Raw genomic sequence first — 12571 nt, forward strand, 5'->3', positions numbered from 1 at the left:
TCTGGGTCATGAGTTCAAGCCCCACATTGGGCATGGAACCTAATTAAAAAAAAAAAAAGAGTGTATCGAGGTCTTGAAATCAAAATGTTTGAGAATCACTGATCTAGAGACCTGGGTGAAGAGGAAAAAGCAGTGTGCTCTAAAAAAGCTTCCCTGAAAGAAAAGGCAGATGGCTGGGACAGGAGCATATGTAGGGTGACCAATGGTCTTACCTTCTTCTCCAGTGACCATTGGTGTTGCCTGACCCTCTGGGTATAACTGATGTCTGGGCCAAATTCATATGGGGGAGGGAGGGTCAGACAGGACTCACGCTATGTTCCCCCACAGTTCCTACCTATATTTGTAGGGCCTCAGTCCTCTCCCTAGTTTTACCTTTTCCCCTTGACCCTCAGTCTGAACAGTTAACCTACTAAGTCTCCAGGCCCCAGGAGGTGGTTCTTGGAAGCAGAGCTAGGATGTGGGAGGTCTGTCTGAGGGGTGACAGGAAAGGAAGAGACTCCTTTTCCTCACCATGTTTTCTCCCCTTTCTCATAAAGAAAGGTCAGAGAGACTAAAATAGCTGCCCCTTCCCCTGCATCCAGTCACCATGGCAACACAAACCGAAAGGGACGGGGCACTCCCCTATCAGACACTACCGTTCTGTACAAGCAGCCTCTTCTAGTGTGCCTTTGCATTTCTTAGGGCTCGTACAATCCCCTCCCTGGGCTCCTAACACGGCTTTGCTGGGGGGACTTGTTAAGCCTCCTACTTCTTCAGCTCCCCCAGTCTACTCCGCTTCCAGACTCTGAGAGTGTCACGTGCCAGAAAAGCCAGCAGAGGGCGCAGACAGCCTGGAAGCGCAGGAAGCCGGAGGTGCGGAGGTGCCCGCAGTCTCCAAAACTTCGAGACGAGGGAGAGCGGGGGTTCTCAGAGGAACAGTGCCTCCATCCCAGGGTTCCTCAGTAGCCTTGTGAACCGCATACTCTGCGCCCAGATCCTCAGCCACTGCTTCTCTTTTTTATGCTCTATAGACCCCTCACTAACAAGCCAACTCTGTTTCAGTGCCATTTGCACCAAACCCCAAATCTGTCCCAAACCCTTCATATGTTCCATTGAAAGAGTGAGGCGGGCAGATAAACTACAGGATGGCATAATGCTCAGTTTAGCACCAAAGTCGACGACACTACCTCCAATATTATCTTTCTCGCATGGACTCTTTCGTCGCTTCTGCCCCCCCCCCCCCCCCCCCCCCGCCACTCCCTAATATATTTCTTAGTTTTTTCAGGCTCTGGTTGGGGGCCTCTTCGTGGGCTGCCGTTCCAAGGATCCATGCCGGGATTTATTGCCCACCACCAGCAGCGTGTTCAGCGGGGGGGGGGGGGGGGGTTAGGCAGTATAGGGTCCCTCAAGGGAGGGGGAGGATCCTGGGGGTCCTGGGGGTGCAATAAGCCCGGCACCCCCTCTCTTGCTTTTAGCTACCCCGCCTCATCTTCCAGAACTGCAAGAGGGAGGGAAGTAGAAGGGAGGTGAGAGGCGAGCGGGAAGAGCGGCGGCGCGCCAGCTGCTTGAGCGAGAAAAAGTTTTTGCAAAAGGGAAAAAAAAAGTTTGCGCTTCTCGCGGGTGGTCCCGGCTCGCGGCCCGGCGGGCTGGGCCGGCGGGAGGGCTGGCGGCCAGGTTAGGGGGGGTGGGGGTGGCACTGAGGCTGCGCTGCCGTGGCCCTGTCCGCCCCCCCTCCCCACCGCACACCCCCCAGCCCAGACTCTAGCCCTGGACCGCGCATCCCGAGCCCAGCGCCCAGAAGGAGGTGAGAAGGGGGGCAGGCGGGGGACCACCTGGGAGCAGTGGGGGAGGGGGCCCGAGGGGATGCCCTGCTTGCGAGGGACTCTGCCCAGCGAAGAGGGAAACCTGGGGGACAGAGGCAAAAAGGGGGTGGGAGAGCCTGGGGTGAGGAATAGAAAGTTTGAAGAATTTTTTCATTTGTATCTCCTTTCTCTGTATCTTTTTTTTCTTCTGACAGTCTCTGTGTCTCTGTCTCAGGCAACCGTGGATCTCTTTGTCTGTCTCCGCCTCTCCCATATATTAGAAACATCTCACTTTCATGAGGTTAGGATGAAGAGGCTGGAGGGACGGCTAGCTGGAGGTCTGCGTGGTAGACAGGCAGCTCCAGGTGTGTCCTGAGCGCCGGCAGGAGGACGTCAGTGTTTCTGAAAGGAGGGAACAGCTAAGGAGAGAGCCCTAGGTGGGGTGGGGATGGGTGTGTGTGAGGCGACAAAACCAATGGGGGACGGCTAGGCTTGAACCCTGACCTGTCTTGTGACAGATGTGCTTGCTGGTGCATGTGTTCTGAGGAAAAGGAGTGTCTTCTCGACTAGGAAGGGGGCTGGAGGGGCCAGTGTCCAGTTTAGGCCCTAGAAAGACTCCTCAAGGAATTCGGACTCCCGAGTCCCAAGGGCTGTGGACGGGGTGCTAAGGAGGAGCTGAGGAGACCTTGTCTTGACCCTCTGACCTCAGGACCACCAGGACGGCTGGGGCCAGCCGCAGGGAGACCCCTACTGGGACTGGGCGGGACCACTGGCCACTGCCTGCCTATGTTTCCCTTGGACACCCCCCCCCTCCCGAACGGGAGCCGGGGGCCGAGGCCCCTCCTCTGGCTCAGACCACCCTGCCTGCCCTTGCTCCCCGCTCTGAAGCCTCTTTCAGGCCCGGTGACCCCGAAACAATCCGCCCTGGGCAGCTAGCTTTGGGGATAGGATTAGGGAAAGGGGATCCCATAGTGACTGGGGAGGTAAGGTTTTGGGGGCTGGCGACCTGGGGTCTTCGTAAGACAGGTCTTTACCGTCTAGTGGAAGGAGAAGGCGGGGCAATTTCCCGGGGGAGTTGTAAAGGGCCGGAATTAGGGTGGTTTTCCCTATGGGGGCGGGGCCCAGAGACCCCCCCCCCCCCCATTAGCTCCCCGGCTTCCCCAGCCAGGCGGTACAGACCCGCCCTTGACGTCACTCAGGGGTTCCCGGGGGTCTGGAGGGGTTAACCCTTGGGAAGCCAGATGTGATAATCAGGAACCCAAGGTGTCCTGACCCCTCCCTTTCCCCATACACACCTTATTTTATTTACCCAGTCACTTTCTGTCCCTATAGTTTGTGGATTCTTCTTTCTTTTCCACCCACTGGGACACCCACTCTCCAGCAGTGCCCCCCACCCTGGGCGCCACTACCAGCCTTCTGGATGCACTAGGGGGAGGAGGGAAGAATGTGTCCCGCCTCTCAACTCCCCCCGCCCTCCCTCCACCGCGGCTCGCTCGACTGGGCTCCCGGGGCGGGCGGGGGAAGCGGAGCTGTCTGCAGCCAGAGCCTGCGGCGGCGACTTGGGTGGGCCGAGGAGGCACGGGGGCGGGGAAGGCGGGACCGGGAGGAGGGGGGCGGGGCCTACTCCTGGGAGTTGGGGAGCGGGGGTGCGAGGGGGACTCTGGAAAATAGGGAGACACAGAAGATGATTCAGGGCTCCAGCAGGGGAACCCTAGAGCTCCCTGCCCCATCCTGCGCTTTCATCCACACCCCAGAAAAACTTGACTGAAGCTGGAAAAGTTGGCGAAATTTTCCTGTCACTAGTGTGAAGGGGAGAAGTGGGTGGGCTGCGGCATGCGTGGGCGAAGAGGGATGTTGCCCCATTTACATCGCGACTCCCCTGCGGCTGGGCAGTGGCACTGAAAGGTGACTGAGTAGGCACGTTTGGGGGAGTCTCTTTAGTGTTTGGGGGGTCGTTTGCAAGCCCCCGCCTCCTTCCCCTGGGTGAGTCATAGAGGAAGGAGGCGGGAGAAGTGTCCCCCCATCCAGCTGCCAGCCAGCTGTGCCCCCCCCCCCCCCCACACACACAGTGCCAAGGTCGAGTTGGGAGGTCTTGGATGCGGGATCCAGCTCTCCGCAGGGAAAGGAGGAGTTAGGAAGCATACAACCCAGGCTGTGGAGCTTGGGCTGGGTCCTGGGGTCCGGGTTCCGCTCCCCATCTTACCCCGCCCTCACCCTAAATCCCAGCATCCCGGGATCACCCACCGCGCCGGCCGGCCCGCTCCCGGTCGTTCTCCACCCTACCCCGCCCCACCCCACCCTCAGTCCCGGGAGACCAGAAAACCCGGGGTGGAACAAAAACTGGAGTTTGAGGAGAAGAGCGGACAGCAGCACCCTCTCCTCCCTCACAACTCTTCTCTAATGGATGGTGACTTTGTTTTTTCATTCTTCCAAAGCCTTCTCTTACAGTCCCTTTCCTGTTTCCCCCAAATAGACCAAAAGAATTAGATGGGTGCCCAGATTCAAACCACCCCAGAACAACACCAGTTTCCACTCTTTGTACTCAACAGACCCGGGAGGCTTCCCTCAGAAACCTTATCCCCTTCTATACACAGTTTCTGCCTTAGAGAGAAAAAGGCAGATCTTCCTTGCTCCCTCCGGGCCCCAATCAGCCGCTCAGTCTGGGCTGTGGCGAGAGCTCCCTCTGCTGGATACTGGAGAAATTGTGGACGGGTTGTCCCCGGGCTGGAACAAATGAAGGAAAGGAAAAGGGGCTTCGCAGTGCTTGAAGTTAGATGCTCAGCATGAGTTCCCCCATCCCACCCCTCAAAGCTGGCCCATTGTCACAGCAAGAAGAAATAGAGGCCCCATGGTATAAAATCGCTTGAGGCTCATATAGGCTCAATGAGTCCATGACATTCCCCCACCACCCCCCACACACACTCGCACTCGCATAGACCACCCAGGCAAAGATCCCACTCAGTTCCCACAAAGATCCCCAAGAGTGCCTCTGCCTCTTTGGGACTTCTTTTCTTACCCTCACTCTGTCTGTGTGATGCTCGATTCAATTTGATTTCCTGTGGCAGTTGTCTTAGAGGGACTCTGCCTGGGGTTCTATACCTGACTTAGTTATCTGACCTTCCCTGTTTCCTTCCCGCCTTTATAACTTGCAGATCTCCCTTCCCCTCCTGCAGTGTCCCCACACTCGCCTCTGAGACACCATGTTCAACTCGATGACCCCACCGCCAGTCAGTAGCTATGGCGAGCCCTGCTGTCTCCGGCCCCTCCCCAGTCAGGCCCCCAGCATGGGGACAGAAGGTCAGTGCAAATACCAATCTCTGGGTCTTGAGGACTGGCAGCTCTCTCAGTCAGCCTCAGGGGTCCCTCTTCCATTTCCTACCCCATGCCAGTTTCCAATCCATAAGAAGATTTGAGGCTTCGTGTCATAGAGGCTTGGAATATGAGATCAGGCCTCTTCCTGGGGTTTCAACGTGAGGCCTTACGTGTCCCCCATTCCTATTACTCATTCTGGCCGTCTCTCTTTTCTAGGACTGCCCGGTCTGCCCTTCTGCCATCAGGCCAACCTCATGTCTGGCCCCCACAGTTATGGGCCAGCCAGGGAGACCAACAGCTGCACTGAGGGTGAGGCCTCAAGCAATATCTCTTCCCTTTCTGCCCCTCTGGGACTTGTCCCAAATAAAAGAGTGGGTGGGGGGCGGGCAGGGGCTCTAACTTGGAAGAGGAAATGCTTGGAAATCGGAGCAAGGGGTCAGAGCATGATCAGGAAGTCACAGATGGCATCAGTAGGGCAAAGCAGAGTCAAGTGTCATTTTTTGTTTGAATCAGGACCCATGGGTTGGGTGTATGGAGACACACGCCCCATTTACTATAGCTGTCTTCCCTGTTTCCTGCCCCAGCCACACTCTTTCCTCCTCCCCGAAGTGCAGTCAAGTTGACCAAGAAGCGGGCACTCTCCATCTCACCTCTGTCAGACGCCAGCCTGGACCTGCAGACAGTTATCCGCACCTCCCCCAGCTCCCTTGTGGCCTTCATCAACTCACGCTGTGCATCTCCCGGGGGCTCCTATGGTCACCTCTCCATCAGCACCATGAGGTGCAGATAGCCTTGGGCTAAGAGGCCCCCCTAAAGACCCTACTAAACCCTACTAAAAGCCTCAAGCCCTCCAAAGCACTTCCCTGGAACTGCCTCAGCCACTTCCCATATCATCTTTCCGAAACACTCCAAATAGCCCAAGAACTCCTGCAACTTTCTGAGCTGACAGTCCTAAGTAACTCCGTCTCCTCCTCCTCCTCCTCCTCAGCCCGTCTCTGGGATTCCCACCCCAGATGAATCACCAAAAAGGGACCTCGCCTTCCTTCGGGGTCCAGCCCTGTGGTCCCCATGACCCCACCCAGGGTGGGATGATGCCGCATCCTCAGTCCCGGGGACCCCTCCCAACTTGCCAGGTGAGAGTCCTCATGTCGCCACTCAGTTTCCCTCAGCTCAGAGCGGGTGGTGGTGGACTTTATGGGGCAAGGTGAAGGAAGGACAGGGGATATAAAAGTTTTCAGCAGCAGAGAAATAAAGGGGTATTGTTGCCGGGGTTCACATGTTGGGGCTGAATCCTACTCTTCCAAATGAGATCCCCCACCTTTTGCCCATCCCAGTGCAGTCTGAGGAGGAAGTCTCTTCTAAACCCAGGGGTTCCAGCTGCTTGGGTGGGGGCACTCAGGGCAGGAAGACCTGGCTGGGCTCCCTCTTCCTTCTGCCCACTTCTACCTTCATCACCCTCACCTCTTCCCTTGGGGAAGCTGAAGTCTGAGCTGGACCTGATGGTTAGCAAGTGCCCAGAGGAGCCCTTGGAGGGTGATATGTCCAGCCCCAACTCCACAGGCACACAGGTAAGAGGGGCTGACTTTGCCTCTGAAGCCTGAGCCAAACAAAAGCCGTCACCCGAGTGACCCTAGGATCATATCTTCTGCCCTAGGATCCCCTGCTGGGGATGCTGGATGGGCGGGAGGACCTGGAGAGAGAGGAAAAGCCTGAGCCTGAATCCGTGTATGAGACTGACTGCCGCTGGGACGGCTGCAGCCAGGAATTTGATTCCCAGGAGCAGCTGGTGCACGTGAGCCCCAGGGGGTAACAGGAATGCTGGCTGGATCTTGTAGGACATTCTGGTGGGACCTTGTGGAATCAGGCTAAGGGTAGGAGGTCAGGATCCTGAGGTCAGAGGTTGAGTGCCTGGTGCAGCAGGCAGAAACTCAGGAGCTATAGCTTTGTTTTAGAAACTCTGGAAGAACTGAGAGGCGGGCTCTGATGTTCTCTCTGCCCCTTCCCCCTGGGAAGTGAAGCCTTGGGGGAATATGGTGGGATGGGGAGGTCAAGGGAAGGTCTGTTTTGCATCTTGATGGCATAAGGGAACCTTAGAGAGCCTCTGTGTCTCCTCCTTCAGCACATTAACAGTGAGCACATCCATGGGGAGCGGAAAGAGTTCGTGTGCCACTGGGGGGGCTGCTCCAGGGAGCTGAGGCCCTTCAAAGCCCAGTATATGCTGGTGGTCCACATGCGCAGACACACGGGCGAGAAGCCACACAAATGCACGGTGAGGCACCCACTTTCCAAGCTCAGGGTCCCTCCCTAAACTGGGGCTCCCCACCAAGGCAGAGCTCATAGGACTCTCATGGATCCTAGGCACTTTTGCCTTCATTGGCCACTTCCTCCATAAACAAGTATTTAAAAACTGTATATTATGACTGTGTTAGTATAAAAACAAACATATTGATATTGCATATTAGGACATTCCCTGGACCTAAAAGTTATTTTTCCCTTGCTTTTAAAAGAAATTAGAGGGGCTCCTGGGGGGCTCAGTTGGTTAAACGTCCGACTGCGGCTCAGATCTAGCCGTCCGTGAGTCCAAGCCCTGCATCGGGCTCTGTGCTGACAGCTCGGAGTCTGGAGCCTGCTTCAGATTCTGTGTCTCCCTATCTCTCTGCCCCTCTCTAACTTGTGCCCTTTCTCTCTCTCTCAAAAATAAATAAACCTTAAAAAAATTTTTTTAATTAAAAGAAATCAGAGGAGCCTGGGTGGCTTAGCTGGTTGAGCATCCAACTCTTGATTTCAGCTCAGATCATGGTCTCATGGTTGTGGGATCGAACCCCGCTGGGCATGGAGCCTGCTTGAGTCTCTCTCTCTCTCTCTCTCTCTCTCTCTTTCTCTCTTGTCTCTGCCCCTTCCCCCCAAGTGTGCATACTCTCTTTCTTTCTCGAACAAATAAATAAAAATAAAAGAGGTTAAAACATTTTTGTGGGCCCCTGAAAGTACTCTGGGCCCTCAGCACTGTGCCTACCACTCTACCTAACGGAGAAGGGAGAAGCTCTGTGTCAAGGACGTAATACACTCCCCGAATGACCCCATCCTAAGGCAGTCTCAGATCCTTGTACAGGGAGATCTGCTCCGGCTTGACCAGGAGATGCTCATTGCCTCATCTCCATGTCCCTGCAGCCAGAGTGACCCTAGCTTCTTGTTTCTCCAGCTCTTGCCTGCCCTTGTCCCTGAATTTTGGGAACTGCTCTCCCATCTTGAGTTATATTCTCTAATGCACGTCCCTTTTGAGGTTTACAGTTCTTCTAATCTCCATGTCCTTCTGTCTGAGAGCTATCTTTTGACCCCAACATCCCCTAGTTTGAGGGGTGCCGGAAGTCATACTCACGCCTTGAAAATCTGAAGACACACCTGCGATCACACACGGGTGAGAAGCCATACATGTGTGAGCACGAGGGCTGCAGTAAAGCCTTCAGCAATGCCAGTGACCGAGCCAAGCACCAGAATCGGACCCACTCCAATGAGGTGAATGCCCCACCTAAAAGACCCTCCCCACTTGAGAAGCCAGCTACTGGGGAGATTCCCCCGTAAGAAATCCCTTAGCCCAGCACCCGTTCCACAGAGGTGAGTCCCCACCCCACCCCTGCCCCCTACAACTTAATTCACCTGGATAAGGCCTTTCTGAAACCAAGAATTTCCACTTACCATCCCCACCCCCCTACCTCTAACCAGCCAAAGGGCCAACCTAAATAGACCCGTTCTAACTGGAGGAGACACCTGGTCCCTTCAACTCCTGACTTTATGAGGCCTCACGGATCTGGGCTGTCAGTTTTCCTAATCTTCCCCTTGACCCTCTTGTTTTTCACTCCAAGGGTCCCACTCTCCTTAGTTCCTCGGGCGTTGTGCATTTCTCCCTGATCCCCTCGTCCCTACTCGATGCCACCTCTGCTTCCCGTTCCTTCTGCACACTCCCGCTTTCATTTCTTTGCCTGCTGTCTTCACTGTCCACTCAACAGAAGCCGTATGTGTGTAAGCTCCCCGGCTGCACCAAACGCTACACAGATCCCAGCTCACTTCGGAAACATGTCAAGACAGTGCACGGTCCTGATGCCCATGTGACCAAGCGGCACCGAGGAGACGGCCCCCTGCCCAGGGCATCATCCCTTTCCACAGTGGAGCCCAAGAGGGAGCGGGATGGAGGCCCCATCAGGGAAGAGAGCAGACTGACCGTGCCGGAGGGCACCGTGGTGAGCCGGCCTGGGTGACCCCTGCCTCCACGCCCCATCTGCCTGGCCCACGTTCTTCTAGTCCCTTCCAACTCTTCCATGTCTTCTGTAAATCACTCTTCTGTGCACAGTCCTCTAGTGCCAGTGGTGCTCCTTGGGCTACCCCAAATTGAGAGATTTTAGTGTAATTAATTAATCGGTTTAACAAACTCTTATATGGGGCTTGGTATATTACTCTAATTTATGTATGGTTTACATGCATGATTCACATGTAATATGTTTATAATTTCATATACGCACAACAACTTCATGATAAAGGGGCTTATTTTCCGCATTTTCAGATGATGAAACTCAGGCATAGACAAATTGTCCAAGGTCACAGAACTAAGTGCGAATTTGAACCCAGGCAGTCTGCGCTCCAGTCTAGGCTCTTCTTAGGGAACTGGGGGGAAGTGGAGAGGGGCCACCCTCAGACCTCATTTTCCCCACAGAAGCCACAGCCCAGCCCTGGAGCCCAGTCGTCCTGCAGCAGCGACCACTCCCCAGCAGGCAGTGCAGCTAATACAGATAGTGGTGTGGAAATGACTGGAAATGCGGGGGGCAGCACTGAGGACCTGTCCAGCTTGGATGAGGGGCCTTGCATTGCTGGCACCGGTCTGTCCACTCTTCGCCGCCTTGAGAACCTCAGACTGGACCAGCTACATCAGCTTCGACCAGTAGGACCCCGGGGCCTCAAACTGCCCAGCCTGACCCATACTGGTGAGACCTGGGTGTGGGAATAGTTGCTGGGCTGAGGTCTGGACCTCCTCTGAAGTCAGGAGGACTTCACCCTTCAGGGCTGCCCTATATACCTTTGTACAATTAGGAAAAGGTCCCCTTTCCTCAAGACGCTTCCTTCCATCTATCAGGTAATTGCGATATACAAAGTCTATAATGTGAATGCCTAGGTCCCCTAGGGCTGTGCAGTGTGCAACCTATACAACTGTTCATGGTGGTTCTGAATCCCTGGTGACCCAGATGTAGAAAGGGCATGGGAGGAGACAGAACTGATTGGTCAGGATTAAGGAGCCTGTCGCTGGGATTCCGGGACAAGGCTGTCCCCATGAGGGAGGCAGAGTGAGATGCAGACAGCTCCCTGACCATCCCGTCTTTTCTCCTTATCACTTGTAGGCACCCCTGTGTCCCGCCGTCTGGGGCCCCCACTTTCTCTTGACCGCCGCAGCAGCAGCTCCAGCAGTGTCAGTTCAGCTTATACTGTCAGCCGCCGTTCCTCCTTGGCCTCCCCTTTCCCCCCTGGCTCCCCACCAGAGAATGGGGCATCTTCTTTGCCCGGCCTCACGCCTGCCCAGCACTACCTGCTCCGGGCAAGATATGCTTCAGCCAGGGGAGGTGGTACCCCACCCACGGCAGCAGCCAGCCTGGATCAGATGGGGAATCTTCCCGCACCTTCCTGGAGAAGCCGAGCTGAGTATCCAGGATACAACCCCAATGTAGGAGTCACCCGGAGGGCCAGTGACCCAGCCCGGGCTGTTGACCGTCCTGCCCCAGCCAGAGTCCAGCGGTTCAAGAGCTTGGGTTGTGTCCACACACCCCCCACTGTGGCAGGGGGAGGACGGAACTTTGATCCCCAACTCCCAACCACTGTCTACTCACCACAGCCTCCCAGCATCACTGAGAATGTTGCCATGGACACCAGAGGGCTACGGGAGGAGCCAGAAGGTGGGACCTCCATGATAGGCAGTGGTCTAACCCCCTATATGGACTTCCCACCTACTGATACTTTGGGATATGGGGGACCTGAGGGGGCAGTGGCTGAGCCTTATGGAGCTAGGGGTCCAGGCTCCCTGCCTCTTGGGCCTGGTCCACCCACCAACTACGGGCCAAACCCCTGTCCCCAGCAGGTCTCCTATCCTGAACCCACCCCTGAACCATGGAGTGAGTTCCCTTCCCACTCTGGGCTGTACCCAAGCCCCAAGGCTCCAGCTGGAGTCTACAGCCAGTGTCCTCGTCTTGAACATTATGGACAAGTGCAGGTCAAGCCAGAACAGGGGTGTCCAGTGGGTTCTGATTCCACAGGACTGGCACCCTGCCTCAATGCCCACCCCAGTGAGGGGCCTCCTCGCCCACAGCCTCTGTTCTCCCACTACCCCCAGCCTCCCCCTCCCCAGTATCCCCAGTCAGGTGCCTATACCCAGCCACCCTCTGATTATCTTTCTTCAGAACCCAGGTCTGGCCTGGATTTTGATTCCCCCACTCACTCCACAGGACAACTTAAGGCTCAGCTTGTGTGTAATTATGTTCAGTCTCAACAGGAACTGCTATGGGAGGGTGGGGGCAGGGGAGATCTCCCAGTCCAGGAACCTCTCTACCAGAGTCCCAAGTTTCTGGGGGGTTCCCAGGTTAGCCCAAGTCCTGCCAAGGCCCCATTGGCCACATATGGACCTGGCTTTGCACCTAACTTGCCCAGTCACAAGTCAGGTTCCTATCCCACCCCTCCACCGTGCCATGAAAATTTTGCAGTGGGGGCAAACAAGGCTTCCCATAGGGCAGCAGCACCACCCCGACTTCTGCCCCCACTGACTACTTGCTATGGGACCCTCAAGGCAGGGGGCACGAACCCCAGCTGTGGTCATCCCGAGGTGGGCAGGCTGGGAGGGGGTCCTGCCTTGTACGCTCCTCCTGAAGGGCAGGTGTGCAACCCTCTGGACTCTCTTGACCTTGACAACACTCAGCTGGACTTTGTGGCTATTCTGGATGAGGCCCAGGGGCTGAGTCCTCCTCCTTCGCATGACCAAGGGGACAGCTCTGAACATACCCCACCTCCCTCTGGGCCCGCCAACATGGCTGTGGGCAACATGAGTATCTTACTGGGATCCCTGCCTGGGGAGACACAATTCCTCAACTCTAGTGCCTAAAGAGTGGGGAATCCCAGTAATCACAGATCCATTTCCTAAAGGGTTTCCATCCCCACAGAGAAGTAGGGAGGAGGAGCCATAGCCCCTGGGATGCCCCAGGGATGGGGGGTATGGGTGGGGGCTGTACATCTTCTGTATGTGTTTGGGGGAGGAATTTGATAATGACACTGTTTCTGGATAATAAAGGAACTGCATCAGAAAGAGCCCTGCTTTACAAGTTACTCTCTTAGGGGAGGGGTGATGACAGGCAAAGAAGAGAAGCAGGGCTTTATCCACCCACTTCCCTCTTTAGAGAGGCTCCCTCGCCCCATCCCAAATCCCTCAGGTCAGACTCACAAAGACACTCATA

The 12571-nt window shown here is 55.8% G+C and overlaps 1 protein-coding gene across 6 annotated transcripts; it reads left to right on the top strand.

Annotated features, from left to right (window-relative positions):
• Window positions 1-1388: 1388 nt before the first annotated feature.
• Window positions 1389-12446, top strand: GLI1 (GLI family zinc finger 1). 6 transcript variants are annotated; one of them, XM_047867804.1, is made up of 13 exons: window positions 1389-1783; window positions 1997-2146; window positions 4955-5078; window positions 5310-5402; window positions 5678-5873; window positions 6082-6226; window positions 6428-6661; window positions 6748-6885; window positions 7213-7362; window positions 8442-8606; window positions 9098-9328; window positions 9799-10066; window positions 10478-12446. In XM_047867804.1, the coding sequence occupies exons 3-13, from the start codon at window positions 4982-4984 to the stop codon at window positions 12220-12222; spliced, it is 3462 nt and encodes a 1153-aa protein (XP_047723760.1). In that variant the 5' UTR covers window positions 1389-1783; window positions 1997-2146; window positions 4955-4981; the 3' UTR covers window positions 12223-12446. The 6 variants fall into 6 exon arrangements, with proteins under 6 accessions (XP_047723760.1, XP_047723761.1, XP_047723762.1 ...); XM_047867805.1 differs by having other exon boundaries at window positions 2063-2146; XM_047867806.1 differs by lacking the exon at window positions 1997-2146 and having other exon boundaries at window positions 4934-5078.
• The last annotated feature ends 125 nt before the right edge of the window (window positions 12447-12571 follow it).

Source organism: Prionailurus viverrinus, chromosome B4, assembly GCF_022837055.1.
Source record: "Prionailurus viverrinus isolate Anna chromosome B4, UM_Priviv_1.0, whole genome shotgun sequence".
NCBI classification, from domain to species: Eukaryota; Metazoa; Chordata; class Mammalia; order Carnivora; family Felidae; genus Prionailurus; species Prionailurus viverrinus.